This window comes from Dipodomys merriami, unplaced genomic scaffold (assembly GCF_024711535.1).
Source record: "Dipodomys merriami isolate MVZ:Mamm:240054 unplaced genomic scaffold, mDipMer1.0.p SCAF_31, whole genome shotgun sequence".
NCBI classification, from domain to species: domain Eukaryota; kingdom Metazoa; phylum Chordata; class Mammalia; order Rodentia; family Heteromyidae; genus Dipodomys; species Dipodomys merriami.
The window spans coordinates 11,060,910-11,084,548 of record NW_027204604.1 but is presented as its reverse complement, the minus strand read 5'-3'; the positions used below and the strand labels follow the sequence as shown (position 1 = coordinate 11,084,548).

The window sequence follows — 23,639 nt, the reverse complement described above, 5'->3', positions numbered from 1 at the left end:
AGGCAGTGATGCAACCAAATTTTCATGGCTCAGTGAAAAAAAAAACCCAACGGAGGCCCACGTCCAAGTGTCTTGTTCAAGTTCCCTAACTACAGAGTGTATGTGGGGGGGGGGAGGGTGGGAGATGGGGGGCTTCCATCCTAACTCAAGTCTGGGACAGAGGCCCAGGTCTCCGTGGACGCGGATGGGGTGAGGGGAGGGGGTGGGGAGAGGGGGGGATGAGTGTCCTATTTTTAACACCCCAGCAGCAGCAGCAGCAGCAGCAGCAGCAGCAGCAGCTCCCCCACCCGCCCAGCTCCAGATTCAAGGACTGACTGCAGTCAACACGCGTTGAAATCCGTCGGAGGAAGCTGTACTGTGCGTGCGGCCCTGAGGATCGGGGCTGCCCCGCAGATCCCGCTCCCGAGGCCGGGCAGCCCGAGCCCGGCTCTCCGCAGGCCACGCCAGATCCCTCCGGGCGCACAGTAGGCGCTTAACAAGTGGAACCGCACACCACCGCCATTCCCCAGGCCAGGAGAGGATCCAGGGTCCAGGTGGGAAGAGACCGGGGCCCAGAGCCCCGGCCAACCCGGCTCTCCGGGTCGCGGGGCTCGGCGCGGGGCGGGGCCGCAGCATCCTTCCCTCCTCCGCGCTCGTTCCGCCGATGCTCGCTCGAGTGTCGCGCGCGCGCGCGCAGGGAGGGGCGCGGGGCCGCGCACGCCGCCGTCGGGGGCGCGGGGGCCGCGCGGGCACGCGCACGGGCTGGTCTCTGCCCTAATGCGGCGGCTGGCGGCGAGAGGCGCTGCAGGGGACGCGGGGGAAGCGGCGGCGCCGGCCGCCCACAGCTCGGACTGCGCCCCGGGCGGGAGCCCCAGCCCCGGGAGGTAAGCGAGCGCGGGCACCGGGGGCGCGGGGTGCGGAAGGGGTGAGAGAGCGCGCGGGGGCCGTGGACGCCCATCTAGGGACGCCCCTGGTTCCCGCCCTCCTCCGTGACCCTGTGCACACGGCGGCCGGCCCGGCCCGGCCCCGGCCCCGGCCCCTTCTGCCGGCAACGCCAGCCACCCCCCAGCACCCTCCCCCGCTGTCCGCACCTCCCTGCCCGCATCCTCACCGCTCTCCCGGCCCCTCTCGGACCTGCCTCATCCTCGAGCCCGGACGGCCCCGCCGCCTGCCTCAGTTTCCCTCGACCCCGCGGTTTTCATGGTCCCCTCCTCTGCTCTTCTGCCCTCCCCGTTGGCCTCTCTCCTTGCCCTTCCCCACCCCTCGCCCCCGGCCATCGCCCTGCCCAGGGCCTGGCTGCCCGCCCTGTGGCTCCGTCCTCGGTCCCCCGGTGCCCGCGGAGCACCGGGTCCCAGCCCCACCCCGGCCGCCTCCCCTGGCTTCCTGCCCCAGAGCCCCTCACCCTCTGCCTTTGGCCTGTCTCCTGTCACCTTCTCCACCTGCCCTTCCCGGTGCCCCGGATTGTTCCCGTCCTCTCCCCGGCTCGGGCCCTTCTTCTCTGCCAGGGGTGGCCTGGGACTCTGAAGGCCCAAGGTAGTCAGTGTTGAGGACTCAATCCCCCCCGAACCCCGTCTGTGTGTCCCGCCCTGCTCGTGGTGGTGGAGGAGGTGGTGGTGGAGTAGGCCTCTGTGTGTCCCTCTCCAGCCACCGTTGTCCTCACCTTGGGCTGTTCAGGTGTATTTCCAGGATGGACTTGCATGGGAAACTAGGCTGGAAAAGAGGCAGAGGGGAGGGGACAGCCCCTGCAGGCTCCTGGGTCCTGTTCCGAGCTCGTAGGCCTGGATGAGGAGCCCTGCTGGAGGGTTGGAGATTTTGGAAAGGATTCTTCCTCATCCTCCAAGTCAGCACTTTGCTTTGGCACTGGAAGCTGTCATGAGTGTGGCGTCGCCGGGCTGCAAGTGGGCAGATGCTGAATCACCAAGACTCGGCCCCCTATCACAGCCCCTCTAAGGCCCACAGCCAGGGTCTACTTCCGGTTCCCTTCTTCTGGCATGGGCTGTATGGCATGGGGGGGGGAGGCGGGGGTTAGTTGCCTCTTCCCTAAGTCTGCACGAGTGGACAATCAGCCCCTCTTCAGCCCTCTCTCTCCCTGCTTGAGGGGAACTGGTGTGTCCCCTCCACTTGCCTCCTTGGGAAATCTGCTGAGCCCTACTGGTGGCAATCAAATCCTGAAGAGGTCAGGGCAAGGCGTGGGGCTCTGAGACCTAATTAGGCAAGAGTTGCTTGGTTTACCTGGAGGTAGAGACAAGCTGTTAAGAACTCATAAACTTTTTTTTTTTTTTTTTTTTTTTTTTGTCCGTTGTGGGGCTTGAACTCTGAGCCTGGGCGCTGTCCCTCAGCTCTTCAGCTCAAGGCGAGCACTCTACCACCTGAGCCACAGCACCACTTCCAGTTTTCTGGTGGTTTATTGAAGAGTCTCATGGACTTTCCTGCCTGGGCTGGCTTTGATCTGTGATCCTTAGTTCTCAGCCTCCTGAGTAGCTAGGATTACAGGCATGAGCCACCAGCGCCTGGCAAGAACCCATAAACTTTTAAGTATAAGTACAAGCTCAGGGAAAATGTAGTGGAGAGTGAGATTTCTACTCCCTCTTGCCCCCCCCCCCCTTTCCCAATGGGGCCACACCAACTGGTGGGGATGGGCAAAGAGAGGCAGAAGTCTGTCCTTCTTTGGGAGTGAGGTGGATGGAGGTGCTGGAATTGCACAGCAGGAAGAGGTAAAGGAGGTAACGAGTCTGCAATGCATGGATCAAGTTCACCTTTTGTCCTGACTGAGCTGGTACTTGGGAGGGAGAAATGCCTCCCCCAAGTCTTTGGATTCAGCTGAAAGTGTGCGTGTGCGGTTGCAGGCACGGGCACAGAGGGGAAAGCAATGGCCCAAATAAGAAAGGAGACTCACTCATCACCTCAGGAATTGTGTCTGTCTCTGTGAAACAGGTTCTGCCCCCACCCTTCCATGTCTTGGGGACCTCAGCTGAAACCCAGGGGCTCAAAAGGGGAGAATAATAGCAAACTGTGGAGGGATGGCAACATCTGAGTGGTTGAACTCCTTCCACTGATGTGGGTAACTCTGTATGAGTCTGTAGTAGTAGCTGGCCAGGGCCTCCCACTGCCCCCTGCTCAGTCACCCCTCTCTGTGTTGTCCCCATTGCCAGCCAGGGTGGGGAGGAAAGCTTCCCTTGGCATCAGAGCTGCCAGCTTTTCTTGGTACAGGGAAGAGGCATCACCTGCAGCTGTTGTTGGGAGCTGATTGGATTAAGGTTCTGACGTTGAAACATTTGATTGGAGAGCAGGTTAAAGGAGGGGGGAGATTCTGATAACAGCAAACGTATTTCCCAGTTTTATACAAGGAATCTCACCCCACTTCCCCTTGTTTGGCATCACAAAGGCGGCCGAGAGCTAAATCCAGGCTCACTGACTAAAGAGTTGGCTCCCCAGAGAGAGCTGGGACAAGACCTGCCAGTTGTTCCTGGCTGGCAGGCTCCCTGCGAGCTGAACCCAGGGCGGTGCTTACAATGCCTCGTCCTTTCAGACACATTGTAGAGGTGGCTGAGATCTGGAGGTTTGGTTTCAAGTTTGGGTTTCCGGGGGACCAGCCAGAGCAGAGGAAGGCCCTATTTTTGCAGTGACTTGGATTTCTAGGCTCTGATCACTCTGTTGTCAGCTCAGGCTGGTTTGGAGCCCAGAGGCACACTGAGATCTCCAAGACCACCTGGCCATTGAGGAGGCGAAGATCTTTCTTTTGTCTTTAGGAAAGTAATTCTTGTGAAGGCATAAGGGGAAAGGAATTCAGTTCTCCGTCTAGTTGGGGAGAGGTGAGAGGAACATCCTTGTTTTACAGATATTAAGCTCAGTGATGTGCTGTTCTTCTAGGCACTGAGTTCACAGAGAAAAAAGCCAGACAGTCAGATCTTTCAGAGCTGCTGGTGTCATGAAAGATGGGGCCCAGTAATGAGATAACACAGATAAGCTTGAGTTAGAACGTGCAGACAGAGATGTTGAGTAGAAGGATCTGGAATTCTGGTGGTTTACAGAGGGATGGTTAATGCCACCCAGAATGGCAACTCAGAGCTGACCCAGAGAGGACTGAAGTAGGAGACAAGACTAGGGCATTATCAGCTCCTTATTGGTAGGGAAAAGGGAGGTATTGTATGTGTAGCCTTTAGGTACCATTGCAGGCTGATGGGGGGACACCCATAAGGGAGCACTGGGTCCAGGATGAGATTTCTTGACTCTCCCAAACCCATCTCCTGAGAACTGCCATTTAGGAGCCAAATATACTCTGGAAAAGCTTGGAATGCTAGGGCAAGTTAGTGAGAAGAGGTCCTCTGTGCCCTCAGGGAGCTCCTAGCCTAATGGAGGCAATAAATACTATGTATGAGTCATGCTCAGAAGTAAGGCAAGAAGACCCTGAGACCTCTGAGATGTGTGACAAGGGTCTTATAGTACAGGAGAGACAGGTACAGACAGTCTTCAAGAAGTCCAGGCAGGAAGTGGAGGTATGGCTCAAGTGGTGGAGTACTAGCCTTGGGCACAAAAGCTCAGGGACAACACCCAGGCCCTGAGTTCAAGCCCCGGAACCAACCAACACACACACACACACACACACACACACACACACACACACACACACACACACACACACACACACACACACACACACACACACACACACACACACACACACACACACACACACACACACACACACACACACACACACACACACACACACACTCCAGGCTAGGAAAAGAGATTGGTGTTAAGAAGAGGAGATCCTTAAGTGTTAGCACACACACACACACACACACACACACACACACACACACACACACACACACACACACACACACGAGTCCAGGCTAGGAAAAGAGATTGGTGTTAAGAAGAGGAGATCCTTAAGTGTTAGACAGTTGAGCAGAGGTTACCACAGGTGGCCTTAGCCATCTGAGTAGACTCTCTCTTCCCCACATGTCCAGTTTGGTTCATTTTGTTAGTTTACATTACAGAGCCTTTATGTCAGCTATGATGCTAGATGTGGGGCATGCTTATTGAACTGGAGAGAAAGAAGTAAAAAGAAATGAACTCGAGCATGCGAAATGTTGCAGCAGGAGCCGGATGGCACCTGCATGGTAGGAACCTGGGAGGGGTCACAGTGGCAGAGGACCTGGAATGATTTCCAACTTTTTTGGCTGCACCTTTACCTTGTTTGGAAGCAGCTTGATGGCACAACTTTGTGTGTGTGTGTGTGTGTGCGCATGCGTGTTCGCGCCTATCTGTGTGCCAGTCCTGGGGCTTGATTTCAGGGTCTGGGCACTGTCCCTGAGGTTTTGTACTCAAGACTAGCACTCAAGCACTTGAGCTACAATTCCTCTTCCTGCTTTTTGGTGGTTAATTGGAGATAAGAGTCTCATGGACTTTTCCTGCCCAGGTTGGCTTCAAACAGTGATCCTCAGATCTCAGCCTCCTGAGTAGCTAGGATTACAGGAGTGAGCCACTGGCGCTCAGCTGATGGCACAACTTTGAGCAGTGACTCAATCATGTTCAGCCAGAGCCCAGGCCTCCCTGAGGAGCAGATGTTGGATGCAGATGGCTTGGTCTCTGGGATTGCAAGGGAGGGCCGTGGATGCTAATGGCTGTGCTGGAAGCTTGGATAGGCACTTTTGCAGCTTTGCTGACCTAGGGCACCAGTCAGACTGTCCAGCCAGCTTGAGAATCCTGGAGTCATCCTCCTTTCATTAGGTCTTGAAGTCAGCCAGGAGAAACATAAATGGCTTGATAGCAACAGTCATCTTTATCTAGTGCTTACCATGTGCCAGTATCCCACTTTGGGCTTTCTGTACAGGGATGTTATTAGGATTCTGATTTTAAAGGTAATAAGAGATTGTGGCATAAGGTCACAGAGCAGGTGAGTCGTAGAGCTAGATTTAAACCTACTTCAAAGCCATTGCCCCTCTCTTACATGTAATACCGTGCACCCTGAGCTCCCTGAGTGGCAATGCTCTGTCCTAAAGCTCAAGCCTCTTGTATTAGAAAGGCTCAGTCAGCCTGCATTTCTGAGTTCCTATTTTGTCCTTTTGAAAGTCACAGAAAGGCAGCTCCCACTTCTTGAATAGGGGAAATACGATGGAGACAGAGATGTATGGGACACTGTGAACAAGCCAGGACAGTGTAGGCTGGACTCTTTTACTTACAAGAAGGTGGAACCTGCCAGTTGTACCAGACTGTTGCAGTCAGGGAGGTGACGCGACACACCAGAAGCTGCTCAGCCTTTGGGGGCAGACAGAGGGAAGCCATCAAGTTTATAAGCTGGAACCTGGCAGGTCCTTGTTCTCTGGCCTGCTTCACTCTACTTGTTCTCCCTTACTGCTCAGCTCTGCCTTTCCCTCATCCTTACAGTAACAAGGTCTTATAGGAAAGGCATGCAGGTTTATGCTCTACTTCTGGCTTTCGCATTAGCAGAACTTACAACATTTCTTTTTCTATATCAGAAGAGTACTACAAGTTTTTATCCCAGAAGCCATGTCTCTGAGTTTCATGTCATTGATTAATTTCTTGTTCTATCTTAACTCATCCAAATGCAATGCGGTGGAAAAGCCGGATCGCTCTGGGCATAGGGGGCCCATCCCTTCTGGGTGTCACCATGCTCCGGCAGCTCCCTCCTCTGGGAAGCAGCTGTCTGAGCATCTGTCCCTTCCTTCACCTGCTCACCCCTCCCCCCTTCAGTCTTATCCCTGAGGACTAGCCCAGCTCCTCCTGAACGCCTCCCTCCCTAGCAGCCCCTCTCTCCATCATTATGATGCTAATTGTGTTGTTAATTTTTCTGGGATCCGAAAAGAAAGCCCCAATCTGTTCTAATGAATTTAATTAGAGAGGGGCTTGGAGGGCTTCAGAACCTCTTACCAGGATCACAATAAACAGAGTTAAGGAGATAAACAGCCTGGGAACGGCCACTCTGGGCCAGGGTTGGAAAGGAGGATTTCCATCTCAGTCCTAGGACAGGGGAGCCACCCAGAGTTAGAGGAAGGGTGCATGGGCTTTAGTCCTTCCGCTGGACTCCCTTCTGTCAGCTCTGCCTGGCCCCATCTCCAAGCTCCTGTACTTAGCTTCCAACCTAGCTCTGCATTTAGATGGTGGATGAACTTCTGGAGTGGTTCTAATCATTATCGGCACCAACAAACATAGAGCACTGCTCTTTGGATCAGGGTACACCTTCTATTCAAGGGACATGAAGGCTCATGAGATCCTACAGGCCATGAGAGGGTCAAATTGAAGGAACATTTGTTACTTCTAGACAGAAAGTGCTAGAAAGTTGATGGACTATAACATTGAGGTTCATTGTGTAAGATGATGTCCCTGAGGAGGGTCTTGAGACAGCAACACTTGAAGACTTAATGACAGAGCTGCTGGAGGGAGAGTGGGTGCCCCCAGTTCTGAAGCCTGTGCTTGTACTGGGGTCTCCCTGTTCTGCTTTCCCACGCACTCAGAGGAGCAAGCTTGGGGGAAGCCTCCTAAGGCAGGGAAGCCTGGCTTCATGTTGAGTTAGCATTCCCAGATCCCGTTTAGGCCAATTGGGCTGGACTGACCAGATGCTAAGTTTTGTTCTCAGATCTTGTGATTTTTCTGGGAGGAGAGTGAATGGCTGGCAGAGAAAAGTCAAGGACTTTTCCCGGTGATGCACGTCCCTTCCTTCTTTGCTGACGCTGGCCAATTTGCTTTGGCAGGCGCATTTAAAAAAATGAATATTTAGCAGAATCTTCCAGACCTGGGGTCAGTGAGTTTCATAACTCTTCTCTTTTTATTGCTAAGAGCTCTCTGAGTGTGAGTGTATGTATGTGTATGTGTGTACTCATGCTACTTGTATTCCTGACATTATTCCAACTAGATTGTGATTCTCATTCAATGTTTATTTGTCATGTAAAAGTTATTACACATTTTGATTTTTCCTTGTGTAAGAGAATAGTCAGCTCTATATTGTATAATAGGCTAGTAAATACGAGATTTGTGTGTGTGCCAGTCTTGGGGCTTGAACCCAGGCCCTGAGCTTTTCTGTTTATTTGTGTGCTTATTTGTTTTTTGTTCAAGGCTAGTGCCCTGCCACTTGAACTACTTTCAGGTTTTTTGGTAGTTAATCGGAGATAAGAGCCTCACAGACTTTCCTGCCAGAGCTGGCTTTGAACCTCAGTCCTCAGATTTTAGCTTCCTGAGTAGCTAGGTTTACAGGTCTGAGCCACCAGTGCCTAGCTATGAGGAGATATTATTAACTCTGCTTTTGATAGGAAATAGAGTAATGAGCTGAAACTTGCAGCCAGTTTCTCCCAAATTCTTGGAACATCTTGATTTGTGAGACCAGTACCAGGAAGATTTATGCATCTTGTGACTTTACATAGTTGATCTGGCTTCTGCATAATTAGTAATAGAGTTTGTACACTGCTATGGGTGCTGGTTGGCCCATCTGAGAGAACGTCATGTAGGAGGCATTGTTATCATGCTCACTGGGTGGTGTCTTTCCATGTGTGGAGATGACGTTCTTTAGGAAGGAAAATGCCTTTGAGGCCACAGAAGTTTTCCTGTGCTGACTTGGGTAAGGACAAAAACCAGATCTCTTTCTGACTGTCACACAGAGGGAGTGAAACTGACATCTTTGTAACTCATACTGGGGAGTAATCCTGGATTCTCTGCCTTTGTCCAGCCCGGGGCTCTGCCCCACTTATATAAGAGATTCACTACATCTTCAATGTTCTTTGAATCCCTTAAGAAATGTATAGCACATTTCTGGTGGCAACTAGAAATGGAGAGAATCCTCGATTCATGAATGCTAGAAATATGGTCATATCATTATTTTAGGAATCAAAAATGGCAGCCTGACTCACTCATGGTTTTGTGGCTGGTGGTTGGCTGCGGTGGCAAAGTGGGCTCTTTTTCCACATACTGGCTGGCCTGGAACCTGCTAAGCTGCACATGAGCTTAGTAATTGAACAAGATGATAGGTAATTAAGTTCTGCAAGGCACAATCTAAATTGGAGGTGCTTTGGAATGTCAAGAGTAGGGAGGGAATCAATGTATACTAAAGTCTTTGGAGATATTTTTGAGAGAGGTGGGAGCTGGCTTGGGATGTAGAGGGAGAATTTGTGTGAGGACATGGCTGTTTCTGATAGGATAAAGGAACATAATCGGAGGTGTAGAGGAGGAATGCAGGTGGATTGACTGGGTTGCCCAGGCCAGACTTTGCTTTCAGACTGTGGTATTGAACTTGGTTTTGGTGTTGGTGAGGAATAATTGCAAATAGCTAAACTAGCTGTGGCTGGGAACAATGACAAGGCTGCTGTGTTAGACAGGGAAGGAAAGTCCCTCCTAGGGAATGGGGAGTACTGAAACTTTCTGGAATGCTGAGGGGGAGCGTGTCGCTGTCCAGAGTGCTGACTTGTCCTCTCAAAGCTATTCTTCCTAGGGATGCCAGGTTAGAAAAGTAAAGCTGGGGACCTGATATGGTGATACATGCCTATAATCCCGGCACTCCATATGATGAGGCAAGAGGATTGGAAGTTTGAGGCCAGCTTCCCATACATGATAAGACCCTGGCTTAAGAGAGAGAGGGGGAAGGGAAGGAGGAAAGGCAAAGGAAGGAAGAAAGGAGAGGAGATGAAGAGAAAGAGAGGAATAAAAAGAGAGAGAAGAGCAGAGCAGAGCTGAGGAATGCTTAGAACCAACAAAAGAGATCCAGAAAACAATTCTGGCAAAAACTAGGCAGCATGTGGGCTTTCTGGCAGCAAAGTGGTGACAGCATCTGACTTCACAGTCTTTGTGATGAAAGCAACAGGACAGGTCCCCTGAAGGAGGAGAGACAGTGTGCGTGCACAGATGCATGCCAAGAGGATGCAAAGTTGTATCCCTGCCCATCTTTGTGTTTCCATGAGAATCGGAGCATGTTGCTTCATTCATTGTGAAATACACTTCTCTATTCAGCATTCCATAGAGCACCTAAAAACCTCTCCGGCAAACCAGGGAAGAGTAGCAGTTCTCAGGAGACCCTGCATGGCTGCAGAGTAAATAAATATGCAAGTGCTCAATGTTAGTGCTGTCTTTGCACTGTGCACCATGGTGGCTACTGGAAAGTGATTCATATAGTTGAAGCTATTATATACTGTATAATATATGTAGATATATATTATGTATTGTGTATTATAGAATATATACACATACGTATGTATGCATTTGTATATATTGAGACAAGTCTTGCTATGTAGTCCAGGCTATCCTCAAACTTGGAAGATCGTGCATCAGCTGGGATTCCAGGAGTGTACCACCACACCTGGCTCAGAATTTGAAGTTTGAATTACATGAATTAAACTGCTGCATGTGGCTAGCAACTACTCTATTGGACTTTAAAGCTCTATACAGTTGGGATCCTTGGCCTTAGCTGCATACGTACCCTTGCTTCTTGACCTTTTATACCTAAACTTCTCTCTGATGTGGAGTGAAGTGATTTTTTTTAAGGGGATGATGCTGGTCATAGGGCTTGAACTCATGGCTTTTTTGCCCAAGGCTAGTGCTCTACTTCTTTGAGTCACAGACCCTCTTCCAGTTTTCTGGTAGTTAATTGGAGATAAGAGTCTCCTGCCCAGACTGGCTTTGAACTGTGATCCTTACATCTCAACCTCCCAAGCAGCGTGAGCCATAGGCCTAGCTTTGAAGTGAAATTTTGAGTGGGGTAAGTTTGACAAATTGCTGGAGACAGGTCCATGCTAAATTCAAAGTTCAGACTGGGTCTGTCTGAGTTCCTGACCTCCTCTACTGCCTTTTTTTAGGTACTGGGCATTGAAGTCAGGACCGCAAGTTTTTTGTTCAATATATTTAAATTTTTATTTAGTTTAAGTAATTTAGTTAAAAAATAAGGTCTTGTGCTTTCACTGAGGCTGGCCTCAGACTGAAGACTGCCACCCTTCTATCTTCACCTCATGAGTGTCTGGGGCTACAGGTATGCACCACCACACTCAGACCTGTTTTCTATCTTCACAAGGAGACCCACCCTACATAGATCCATTGCCCAGCTCTATTCAGGTTATTTTCAGTCCAGGGTCAGGGAGAGGCTCTTTGATTCTGGCTGGGTTTCCAGGGATCCAATCCAAGACTTTTTGGGGCCCAGAATGGGCAAGCTATGAAGTGTGTATGGCCCTGGAAACCTGGCCCTGGGGTGAAGTGGTGTGCAAATGAACCTCTGCTGTTGATGCTTGCAGGTACCAAGTAGAAAAAGGTTCCTGGGCTTATTCCATCTCCTAGTCTAACTCTAGGTATCCTAACTCTCACCCTGTTTTCTTGGTATAGTAGATCTGGTCCAGAATGAAGGCATGGGTGGGTGGTAAAAGTACCAGGGGGCAAAATGCTTAAAATGCCAGTCAAGCCAGCCATCTGTGCTCACACCTGTAATCTTAGCTACTCAGAAGCCTCTGATCTGAGGATCTCAGTTTGAAGCCAGCCTAGGCTTCAAATGTCCATGAAACTCTTACATCCAATTTAGCACCAAAAAAGACAAAAGTGGAACTATGGCTCAAGTGGTAGAACACTAGCTTTGAGCACAAAGCTCAGAGACAGCACCCAGGCCGTGAGTTCAAGCCTCAGGACTGGCACACACACACACACACACACACACACACACACAGAGTGCCAGTCAATCAGCAAATCAAAGCACACACACACACACACACACACACACACACACACACACAGTGCCAGTCAATCAGCAAATCAAAGTGGGCGCGCACACACACACAGACACAGACACACACACAGTGCCAGTCAATCAGCAAATCAAAGCACGCACACACACACACACACACACACACACACACACACACACACACACACACACACACACACACACACACACACACACACACACACACACACACACACACACACACACACACACACACACACACACTGCCAGTCAATCAGCAAATCAAAGCCTGGAGCAGAAATTTCCATTGTGCTAGGAGAAGACCTGCCTAACCTAGTCATAACATGCTTGCTTTCCTTGGGTGTCTGGCCTTAGGCTTGTGGTAAACGACTGATTTCCTGAGCAAACCCCCCCCCCCCATTCTCAAGGGATGCTCTATTGTTTTCTTGTTTTCTCCATAGAATCTCAATGTGCTACTAGTCATCCTTAATAAATGCCTGCCTGTTAGTAGCTCTTTGTTGGCCTGGAGCTGGGGGTGGGGTGACCCCTAGAAAATGTATGCATGTGAATACAAATAATATTTATTGAGCTCCTGCTGGGTGCAAGTTCCTGTGGGCACAGAGCTGAGCATGCTTGTTTCCCTGTCTAACAGGAGTGCAAGCACGTGTGAGAACACACACACACACACATACACACACACACACACACACACACACACACGATAGAAACAAAGACAGAAAGTGGTAGCAGTGGGAGGGCCCAGAGCTGGGGGTGGGGTGCAGGATGCTGGGTGCAGATGATTTGTGTGCCCCTGTCTGGCTGTCTCTCGAGGATTCTCTCCGTGAGCTTCGCTGGTACCAGCCGGCTCCATGCCTGCAAGACAGTGCTGTCTTTCTGGTTGTTCAGGAAGCTCACTGTCTCCCCAGGGTGGAGCCGAGGTGATGCTGTCCCAAGCTTGCCACTTCCATGGCGGAGAGCACTCAAGGAGGGGGATGGGACCGTGGGGAAGAGGACTTGGTGGAAGAGGACACTCTTATTTTCCTTCTTAGCCCCTAAATAATGACAGGTTTCAGCCACAGGAGTTTCTTGGGCCTTCGGCAGCACGTGTACATGGAACCCCAGGATTCAGACCCAGATGACACTCTGGAGTAGACAAGAAAAGTAGAACTTGGTGATCTGGTCCCCCACAGTCTCCTAGCCCTACCCCCTCTGTTTTCTAGTGCTGAACCCCACCTGGCAGGGAGCCGGTGGGCTCCATCTCCTAGGTGGAGCTGGGGCAGGACTTCTCAGGCTGGCGCTGATGTCTGCTCTGCTAGCACGGATGCCAGCATTACACCACATGTCACCCTGCCCAAGATGGCCAGCAAAAGGAGGCAGGGAGGGCAATTCACATGACGGGGGGGGGGCGGGGAAGAGCCACCTTAACTACCTGCTTATCTGTCTCTGCCTGAAGTCATTATATAATTCAGGACCTTACCAGGTATTAGCTGAGGCTAACTGAATTCACTCAGAAAAAACAGTACATATAGTTCACCAGACCAGATTCAAATAGCACACATTAGGCTGATATCAAATTAATTAATTTTCCTTCCCTCCTCTTCTTTCCCCTCCCTACCCATCCCCTACTTTCCCCTCCTCCTCTCCTTCTCTCTCTCTCTCCCTCCATTCTCCTTTCTCTCTTCTCTCTCTTGGTCCTGGGGCTTGAACTCATGGCCTGGGTGCTGTCCTTGAGCTTTTGTTCATAATTAATGCTCTACCACTTGAGTCACAGCTCTACTTCTAGCTTTTTTGTTAGTTTATTGGAGTCATATGGACTTTCCTGCCCAGCCTGACTTAAACCTCAATCCTCAGATTTCAGCCTCCTGAGTATCTGGGATCACAGGCGTGATCCACCAGTGCCTGGCTCTGATACTCAGGGTATTTTTGAGGTAGGTTTTCACTTTTTGGTGACTGGATTTATGCTTCCACATAGCTGGGGAGACAGATGCACTTCCTAATGCCCAGCTTTTTCTTTTGAGGTGGGGTTTTGAGAACTCTTTGGCCCAAGCTGGCCTGGAACTTAGATCTTCCCAATCTCCCTTTGAGCAGATATCGGTTTCTTCCTTTCTTTCCTCCTTTCTTTTTCTTCCTTTTCTTTCTCTCTTTTTTGTTTCATCTGAGACTGGGACTCAAACTTGGTACCTGACGGATTTGCTCATTGGCTGGTGCTCTACCACCTGAGCTATGACGCCAACCTCCAGATAGTTTCTAATGCTGAGGTCTGACTGATTCTGTTCATATTTGGTCCATGTCTTTCCTCTTGCCATCTCCTTATATGGCCAACATTTCTTTTACATATTCTGGGAAATTCTGAGTTTTCATGTACTAGAGTCAAAATTAGGACATCCAGAACTTTCTTAAGCTTTGTTTATGAATTGCTCAAAGCTTACTTTTAAGGACAGAGGGTTGACACGTTGCAGTTGCTTCAGTGTGTTCTCTGCTAAGTCTCCATTTATCTTGTGCCATTTCTCTACTTCTTTCAGTTTCACTCTCCCTGGAGTCTTCTGTTTTGGAGAAGTCTCTTTGTGGGGAGCACACTGCTCCTCTAGTACAAAGAAAGACTTCCAGTTAAGCCTGGGGTCAAACTGAATCTCCCCTCACCAACCTGGCCACCCCACCTGTGAGCCATGCCGTGCAAGACTGCTAAGGGCTCATCTGACCTCAGCCCAGAAGATATGTCTCTCCTTGCGAGACCTGCGCCCAGTGGTATGGGAACCAGTGGGAAGTGCTGGGCTTCGCCCCCGCCCCCTCCCTGTAGCTTCGTGAACTACTGGAACTGGCCTAGGTTTGGTGGGTGGACCCCAGATCTCTGCCTCATTTCCTCCTCCATCTGGCTGCCCTCAGCTCTGGGGATATCAGGGGTGTTGTCATGCTGTCTTAACAGTTGGGGGCATGGGTGGAGTGGGTATGCTGGGTGCTGGAGGTGTCTGCAGACACTTTGTACAGTCAAGGAAGTGTATCAGGCATTCATGCAATCAGGTAGCTCCCTGCACAAGGTAATGAGGATAAGCACAGCTGAATCGTTCAGACCACAGGAATCCTGCAGTTTTAGAGGAGGTGGGGGAAGGAGAAAGGGAGAGAGTGCACATGCAGGCTTTAATCTGTGGGATCTGGAACCATTTCAGGTACTTAGAGTGGATCTTGAAAGGTGGAGCTCCGACACTGCTCCCCACAAGCCCATGGGAGAAATGAAATTCAGAAGTAAAGGGAGTCCAGCTACCTTTAAACACTCATTTCCTTTGTACTGGCCAGGGATGGAGGGTGGAGGGGAAAAGGGGTGACTTTTCTGATTTTATAATAAGGCTCAGATGATAAAGAGCATGATCCCCCAAAACAGAGGTCAAAATGAGGTTTCAGGGCAGAGAATTGGAATGTATTTCTCACAAGAAACCATTTTCTACGAGTGAGTTATATCTACTCTAGCTGCACCAAGTGAATACCCTGAGCTAATGTGTAATTTCTGCAGAAATCAAGGCACAAAGTGTTGGTCACCTGGGCTGGGAAGGTGGCTCAGATTGCCTCACATGCATGAGGCCCTGGGTTCTATTCCTCAGCACCACATAAGCAGTAAAAAGCTGGAAGTAGCACTATAGCTCAAGTGGTAGGGCACTGGCCTTGAGCTAAAGAGCTGAGGGACAGCGCCCAAACCCAGAGTTCAGGCCCCATGACCATAAAAAAAAAAAAAGTCTTGGTGGGGTGTAGCTGAGGAGTTGGGAGGGAAGGGATAGTAGGGGAAAACAAAGGAGGAGGCAACAATGCTGGATAAGAAATGTACTCATTACCTTGCTCAGGTGACTGTAACCCCTCCTCTGTATAGTATTCTCAAAAAAAAAAAAAAGAGTTGGTCACCTGTTGAAGATATAGCTTGAGTCAGGGCAAGGCACAGCTAGAGGTCTTAGTGTTTGCATTCCTGTCTGGTAGCATGAGGCAAGCCCTAGGTTTCTGTGTGGAGCAGATCTGACCCAGCACATCATGTGACCGGTACTATACCCTCCCAGCCCTGGCAGGGTTCCAAGGCCTGGTCTCAACAGCCACGGGACTTGGTGCCCAGGCCTGGGAAGAGCCCATTGTTTTCTTGCATCACCACTGGCTTGTGTGGCTGCTGGCTAGCTGGTTTGTTCTTCTTCTTCTTCTTCTTTTTGTCTCATGGAGACTCTGAGGCCTGTATTCAGCCACAGCTGGGCAGTTGGCACTTTTCCAACCTGTGCCCTAGTCTATAGAATTCTCAGTGGTACCCTGGAATACTGCTGGCTCTGTGTGTGTGTGTGTGTGTGTGTGTGTGTGTGTGTGTGTGTGTGTGTGCGTGCGTGTGTGCGTGTGTGCGTGCATGCGCGCGCATGCATGTGAGTGCATGCATTCGTGCCTGTCGTGGTGAAGAAGAAAAAAAGGTAGTAAGCTTCCTTCATTGGCATGAGTTCCAGGTTGATAGGTAGATGCTTACCAGCCCAGCCACCAGCATGAGGGCAGGGGTATGCTGCAGTCATGAGTTCTAGGCATGTGTCCTATGACCTCTCCATCCCTGGCTTTTGACTTAGGAACAGCAGAAGAAATAATAATGTGAGACTAAATAAGGCATCTAACAAGATATTCTGAACTTATTGTGGGTTAAGTGTTTTTGATATATGCCGGCTCATTCCACATGCCACCCTTTTCCCCCTCTATAGTACTGAGGACTGATCCCAGGGTCTCCTAAGTAAATGTTCTACCATTTGAGCCACACTCCTAGGTCTTTTGAATTTTTTTTCAGATAGTCTTTGCTTTTTCCTGAGTGCTGACCTTTCCATTACCTCAGGCATTTCTCATTACATATGGCAAAAAGGTAGAATCTTTGCCCAGGCTGCCCTAAAATGTAAATCTCTCCTTGCCACCTATTAAGGAGTTGGGATTCTACAGTCCGCCTTCAATGGTAGTTAGTAGCCCAGTGTGATGGGCACTAAACAAAAGGATAGAACACAAATGATTCTGTTTCCACCCTCCGCCTCCCACCTCCAACAAGGTCACTCAACTAGGAAGTTGTTCAATTGGGTCATCAATTCTGGCCTGACTCCTTGTTAGAAGGAAGCATGTAGTAACTCCTGGGACTTTCAGAGCCTGAGTTTTGGACTGCTTTGGGACCTGTTATGTGAAGTCCTGAATTTTGCCTAAGAGAAAATGAAACCTGAGGCAGACCTACTCATAGCTGTGCAGCAGCCTAATGGCAAAGCCAGGACCAGCACAGCCTGCCCGGCTTGGACCTATTATAAAGTACCTTACGCATTTATAGAAAACGTTACTGTCACACTCCCTTCTCCCACCTATCCCTGAGATGAAAAGGAGGAAGGGAGGCCTAATTCTGTTTTAATTATTTTCCCTCTGAAACAAAAGGGCTTGAGCCATTGTAGGGGTTTACCAGAAGGACCAGGTCTTGGTCAGGCCTTATTCACTTCTTACCGTGGACTGCTGCCTGGCTGTGGAATACAAGACAGGACGGAGGTTCCTTTTGGTCTTTCCCCAGAATGTCACTAGCCAGTTTGTGTATGTCTCTACACACTGGGTATGTGCTTTGGAAGTCAGAGCATCATGGACTTGACTCTTTCCTGCCACATCCCCTCCCCTTTCTCTCCAGAAAATTCTAAGAACATACTTGGTTTTGCATGACTCTTCCTGGCCCTTGCTTAGTTAGATGAGCCTCTGTTTCATTTGGAGGCAGGGCACGTTTTATTTGCTTCTAATTCCCCAGACAGTGGGCACTGGGAGTGAGTAGTGATGGTGGTGGTGAGGAGACATAGTTGAGTTCTCTGTCCTATTCTGAAATAAAAGGCCACAGGATGTCCCCAAGGGTAGGAGAGTGCAAGGGTGGAGAGCAGTTGGATAGTGGTTTCGGACTTAATCTGGCTGTCCTTTGTCTTCCCCTTAACTTTTTGTATTGGAAACAGTGATAATCCTCAAATTTGCCCATTTCCCAGAGGAACACACTGAGAGACCCATCGGCCTAAGGATGGATGTCTGGAGAGCTCTTCCTCTCCCTCCATTCTGTGTTACCTCTCAGCAGGACTCAGTGGGCAGGGATGCAGTAATGCCATGCAATCATCCCTCTGTCATTACTTTCTGTGCATCTTATTAAAGTAAAACATATACCAAAGTATACAGATCTATACCTTTTATTTTTAAATATTATGGTCCTAATTATAAAGATAACAATCATAAAATTTGAGAAGAAGCAAATGAAACCCCCCAATTATTTGAAAATAATAGCATTACTATTCGATGTGTCTTTTTTCCATTGGAGTCAGCCTAATGCGAGTGCTGTTGGTAGCATCTAGTGGTGGGGACAGAGAAGATGAGGAATGGGGTCAGGCAGGATCCCTTGCCCCTTCTCAGGATTTTTCTGGGTGACAGTTCAGCTTCTTATCTCCACCTGCAGGCTTAGAAGCAGTGTTCACTGGCACCCTTGCCCAACTGTTAGTCAAATAGCCAGCAGTAAAACTGTGCCAGTCATTAATTATTGAACAGCTTGCCTTGTTCAAAATCCAAAAGTCAAATGTGACATGTTGAGATGTGTGTTCTGGGTTTGGGGTCAAGCATGTCCCCAGGGGTGCCTGCTGGGCTGGGTAAGCGTTGAGTGCTTATCCACATTTTCCTTGGGCCTGTGTCTTGGGCCTCCCTTAAGGGCTTATGGTCTGGGTTTGGAGGGCTGAGTCCTGACAGATGTGACTGAGTCTCAATCTTGAGCTTGTCAGCTCCAGTTTGTTCCTGAGCCTCCCTACACAAACTGGCTTTCACTGGGACATTGGGTGATTTTGTAAGAAGTGATGAAAAGAGTGTTTGGCACCTTAGGAGAACGCTGCATCATCACTACCAAAGTTACCATCATCTCGCTAACCAGCAGGCATGGACTATCAGAATTGCAAAGGACCTAACCACAGGCTGCCCTGTGACCCTTAGCTTATGACCAAATCACCTGCAAGGTTCATTAGAGCACATATTCCTGGGCACACACTGTACTGGGACTGTTGTAGGTTTGGGGCTCAACAAAGAACATGTATTTCAGTCAGGTTCCCAAGTGATATTTACACTTCAGATCCAGAGAACCTATCTGGAAAACTACAAACCCAATTCCTTTGTTCTGCAAGTGGAGGCCTGAGGGAATCAACTCAGTAATGCGCCCCATATCATTCTGTTTTAGAGCTGGTCTCCTGGTTCTCAGCCCTCTGCTCCAACCCCATGACCGTCTGGTTCTCTTTCTCCTGGAAGGACCAGTGGCTGGACAGTGAGGAACTGTCTTCCTGAGAGTGAAACCAGCTCTGGAAAAGGCACAGCATGACTCTAGAGGCCACAGTCCAAATCCTGGCCCGGATATAGTTTCTCTTTCCTGGAGTTTGGTCATTCACCCATTCATTTATTCAGCAAATACAACCAAGTGCCATCTTAGGGAAAAGGGCTGTTCCTGGGGCACTGTGAGGGGCACCCGGGCAGACAAGGCAGAAACTGAGTTCTGCAGTAGTGGTTTAACACTTCCTCCCTTGACCTAGAGCCGCTGCCTTACCTCGAGTGGTTTTGGAGCCATCCTTTCCCCAAGGGGCCTCTGTGAAAACAGAGAACTCAGAGCCAGGAGACAGAATAGTAATCCTTGCTCTGTTCTGACTTACCAGATGACTTCAGCTAGCTCTTCCTCCTCACTGGGCCTCAGATTCTTCTAGAAAATTCAGTGAGGCAATGAGTAGGGCAGTGGTGAACAAGACTCCTTTCTCTACCTATGAATAAAAAACGCTGAGGGTTCTCCAATGGCTATCATAGCCTCTGACTTCGTTTCTGCTGTCAGACAATGAATACCTTTCTTCCTTGCCCTCTGAGTGAGATGGGACTGAGTGATGCTGATGTGGCCCTCTGCTTCCATCCTCAGTACTGTATCCTCTGCCTGATGCTGCCATGGGTGTGTTGTCCTCATGGGCTCAATTTGCTTTACTTAGCCTTCTTAGCTGTCTATTGTTTATTTTATCCACAATGAGCCTTTAGTGGAGACAGGAAGCATATGGAACTTCATAGAATAAAGGAGAAGCACAATAATAATAATTCCACAAATTCATTTCAAGACGATCTTAACAGATTGTGCTCATTTGTCGAGAATTTTTATATTATAACACATCAAAATGTTTCTAGGACTTAAAAACAAGTGATAATTACGTCTCAAGTGGATTTTCATTTGCTTAGAATACTACCCACATCTACAACAGGAGGTGTATGTTAATCAGTCTGAAAGCCTCTTAAAATATATAATTTTATTATCATTACTAAGGTGTTGTACAGAGGGATTATCATTTCATAGGTCAGGTGATGAGTACATTTCTCTTTTTGGACAATGTCACCCCTTCCTTTGCTTTCCCTCAGTTTTTCCTTCCTTCCCTGTACACTAATTGCATAGTTCATTTCCCACTACGTGTACACTGAATACCATGACTGCATTTGTTAACCCTTCCTCCATTTCTGCATAATTGAAAACATAAAAAGTCTCAAGCATATAAATTAACAACTTTAAGGTAGGAGAACAGCTTTTGATTGCTTTTTAATGCCTTAACATTCAATACAATTACTAGAATGTAGTTTGGTCATTGAGCCTGACAAGATATGACCTTTAAAACTGTGTTCACATAAGTCATTTATTTTCTTAATCTGAGACAAATTGAACAGTATTTGTCAATTACTAAACAGGGAGGAAAGTTGAAATTTGCCTTTAAGTATCCTGTTGTTACATATTGTGTTACAGTTGTGCTTCATGAGGATTATTTATTGTATGCTTATTATTACTGTAATAATTGTAAGTTTTATTAATTGTTTTGACCCAAAACAACATATTGTAAAAATAATGAAAATTAATATGGGCATCAGTAATCCTAGCTACTCAGGAAGCTGAGATCTGATGATTGCAGTTCAAAGCCAAATCGGGCAGCAAAATCTGTGAGGTTCTTATTTCCAGTTAACCATCAAAAAGTTGGAAGTGGCTGTAATCCTAGCTACCTAGGAGGCTGAGGTCTGAGTATCATGGTTCAAAGCCAGCTCAAGCAGGAAAGTCCCATGAGACTCTTATCTCCAATTAACCACTAGAAAACCAGAAGTGGCGCTGTGGCTCAAGTGGTAGAGCACTAGGTCTTGAGCTGAAGAGCTGAGGGACAGCACCCAGGCCCAGAGTTCAAGCCCCATGACTGACAAAAAAAACAAAAACAAAAACCAGAAAAGCTGGAAGTAGATCTGTGGCTCAAGTGGAAGAGTACCAGCCTTGAGCAAAAAAAATTCAGACAATACCAGGACTCTAGCCATGTCTGATTTCAAGACCCAGGACCAGGATATGCATGCGTACACACACACACACACACACACACACACACACACACACCAGGATATGCATGCGTACACACACACACACACACACACACACACACACACACACACACACAGACTATATTTAACATTTTCCATGGGGTGATTTTAAGATGAAAAGACTGGTAACATTGGAGTGTGCTGAGGTATCTCTGGCTCTGATGCTCAGTTTCCTGAGGTGGTATAGGGCCTGGAAACCATGAAGAACAAGAAAACGCTATAATTTGGCTGAGGACAGGAGACACTTTGTTCCCCTTGTTGGGAATGAGATTAAACATGTTCTTTGAGAGTTTGTTTGTCAGATCTAACATCAGAGAGCTGCTTTCTATCCAGTTTACCCATTTATAACCATTAGCATTATTGGGTCTTAAGATTGGAAAAGAAATTTGATATCATCTGATTCAAATAGAGCTGCCCCAAATAGCAGGTGGAGAGAGAAACCTCTGAGAGGTCAGCTCTGCATCTCTGGAGTATTGAAGCAGAGGCTGTTGACCCCATGCCTGGGACATTGGCCGTCATGAGTGGAGCATGCCGTGGTGCTCAGAAACAAGTGCAGCCAGTGGACTGGACTCCCTCCCCTTGTCTGCCAGCAGCTAAAAGTTGCCTTTGGCAAAGGTTAGGCTTTGGATGGATGAGCTCAGGGATTGGTCCTGGCACTTTTGGGAGGACTGCGGTGATGCCACAGGATTCTCACCAGCCTTGTGGACTCTGGTCTTTTTCAGGTGAGATGGCTGGTGTGCACTGAATGGGATTAGAATCTTAGCTATGTGCTTTAGCAGTGATCTTTGAAAGGACTGATAGATTGGTCTGGGGTAGGTCCTTGGATTTGGATTGAGGCCACATCTGTGGCCACACCTAACCCAAAGCATCTTTAGCTCTGTCACCTGACATTGTCCCATGTCACTTCCTTCTAGCCTGACTTGCTGCTTTTAGGACCACATTAACAGATGGGGACCAATGCCATGGGCAGCCCCAACCCCAGATAATCTGCAGCTCACATTTGGTTTAGGAATGATTTACCTCATACAATTTAAAAAAATATATTTAGATTATCTTTCCCAATTTTTCTTTTGTTGATGCTGAAAACAAATGCTTTTATAGACTTGGTGTCCATATGAGATGTGGCCAGCTTGGAATGTGTTCAGGCTCAGAAATAAGCTGGCCCAGGCTTGGACATTTACTGCAGGTAATCGAGAAGAGCTTTTAGTTCCCATAATCACATTAGTGTATATTTTTATATGTTAATCCTTTTCAACTTTGGCTATTACCTCCCTCTCTTACTTGCTCTTGCTCACACTGTTCCCTAGCCCTGATTTAGATTTCCATAACCTCCTAGAGCCCCAGCCTAGAGCCTTCTTCTCTACCCAGGCCTGTCTGGCAGAGTATTTTGGAGTGTATTAAAATGAAGTTAAGCCTGCTGCCGGTGGCTCACGCCTATAATCCTGGCTACTGAGGAGGCTGAGATCTGAAGATCATGGTTCAAAGCCAGCCCAGACAGGAAAGTCCATGAGACTCTTATCTCCAATAAACCACTAGTAAACCTGAAGTGGTGCTATGGCTCAAGTGGTAGAGTGCTCACCTTGAGCTGAAGAGCACAGGGACAACACCCAAGCCCAGAGTTCAAGCCCCATGACCGACCAAAAAAAAAAGAGAAGATAAATGAAGCAGAGTTCCTTACCTTCTATCATTTCTTTGTGTCTTATTCTATCTGAAGGAGACCTTTTCTGTGTGTGTGTATGTGTGTGTGTGTGTGTGTGTGTTTCCTGAGTGCAGCTGTTCACATTGCTCTTAGTGTCCTGCCAAACATGTGCCAGCCCCTCTATCTCACGACAAGTTGAGAGAAGTCTGAGTCACTTGGCTTGTCCCACTTGGAAAGTGGGAAGGGAGTTTCCTTGGTGAGGGTGAGAATGAGTTTCTCAGCTAGGCTTCCTGTCTGTTGCCCCCACCCACTGGGCCAACTGGGCATACTCTTGGGTCCCTCCTGGCAAGAAGAAGCTCACTGGTGGAGAGGAGGAGGGACAGGAGAGAGTTGGGCCACCTGAGACCCAATTGTGGGGGTTTCTGCTTGGCTTCTTTTCTGTCCTTCCTTATGAAAGGCTTTAACTTAACCACTGGCAGGCTCTTGCAGCTATCTTGTTTGCTGACTGTCTTCAGGCTGTCTGTTTCTACTCCCACTGAACAGCCTTCCTGTCTGACCTGTGCTCAGCAAGAGGATGACTCCTGAGTGGGTTCTCTGTCCACTTTGTCTATCCCTTGGACAGTGGGCTCATAGAAGGGATGTATGATCAGGACTGCGTGGTGGTAGCCTCCTATTTTGACTGACATTTAATCCAGTAGAAGAGTGCCTATCTTTTGGGGAGGGGCCAGATCAGCACCTGTGAGCTTGGCCTGAGACAATACAGCTCAGAGGGGCTGCCTCCACCCACCCTCCTGACCTGGGAAATCCTCTAAGCTGCCCTAATTACCTGCTGGGAGAGAAAGCAGCATTGATTCCCAGCAGAAGCTGCAGCTAGCTCCAGGAGGGAGGGGACCTTGGAGAGGTGGGCGGATACCATGGGATTAACCCTTCCATCTGTTACCAGCCTGTGGAAAT

At 48.8% G+C, this 23,639-nt stretch overlaps 1 protein-coding gene across 2 annotated transcripts in view; it reads left to right on the top strand.

The window, feature by feature from the left end:
• Nucleotides 1-736: 736 nt before the first annotated feature.
• The window catches only part of Nfasc (neurofascin), a 163,730-nt gene continuing 140,827 nt past the window's right edge, over nucleotides 737-23,639 (top strand). For both annotated transcript variants that reach the window (XM_070041712.1, XM_070041708.1), the window contains exon 1: nucleotides 737-863. In XM_070041712.1, coding sequence (XP_069897813.1) covers nucleotides 757-863 — 107 coding nt within the window. In that variant the 5' untranslated portion in view covers nucleotides 737-756. The remainder of the gene's footprint in view (nucleotides 864-23,639) is intronic.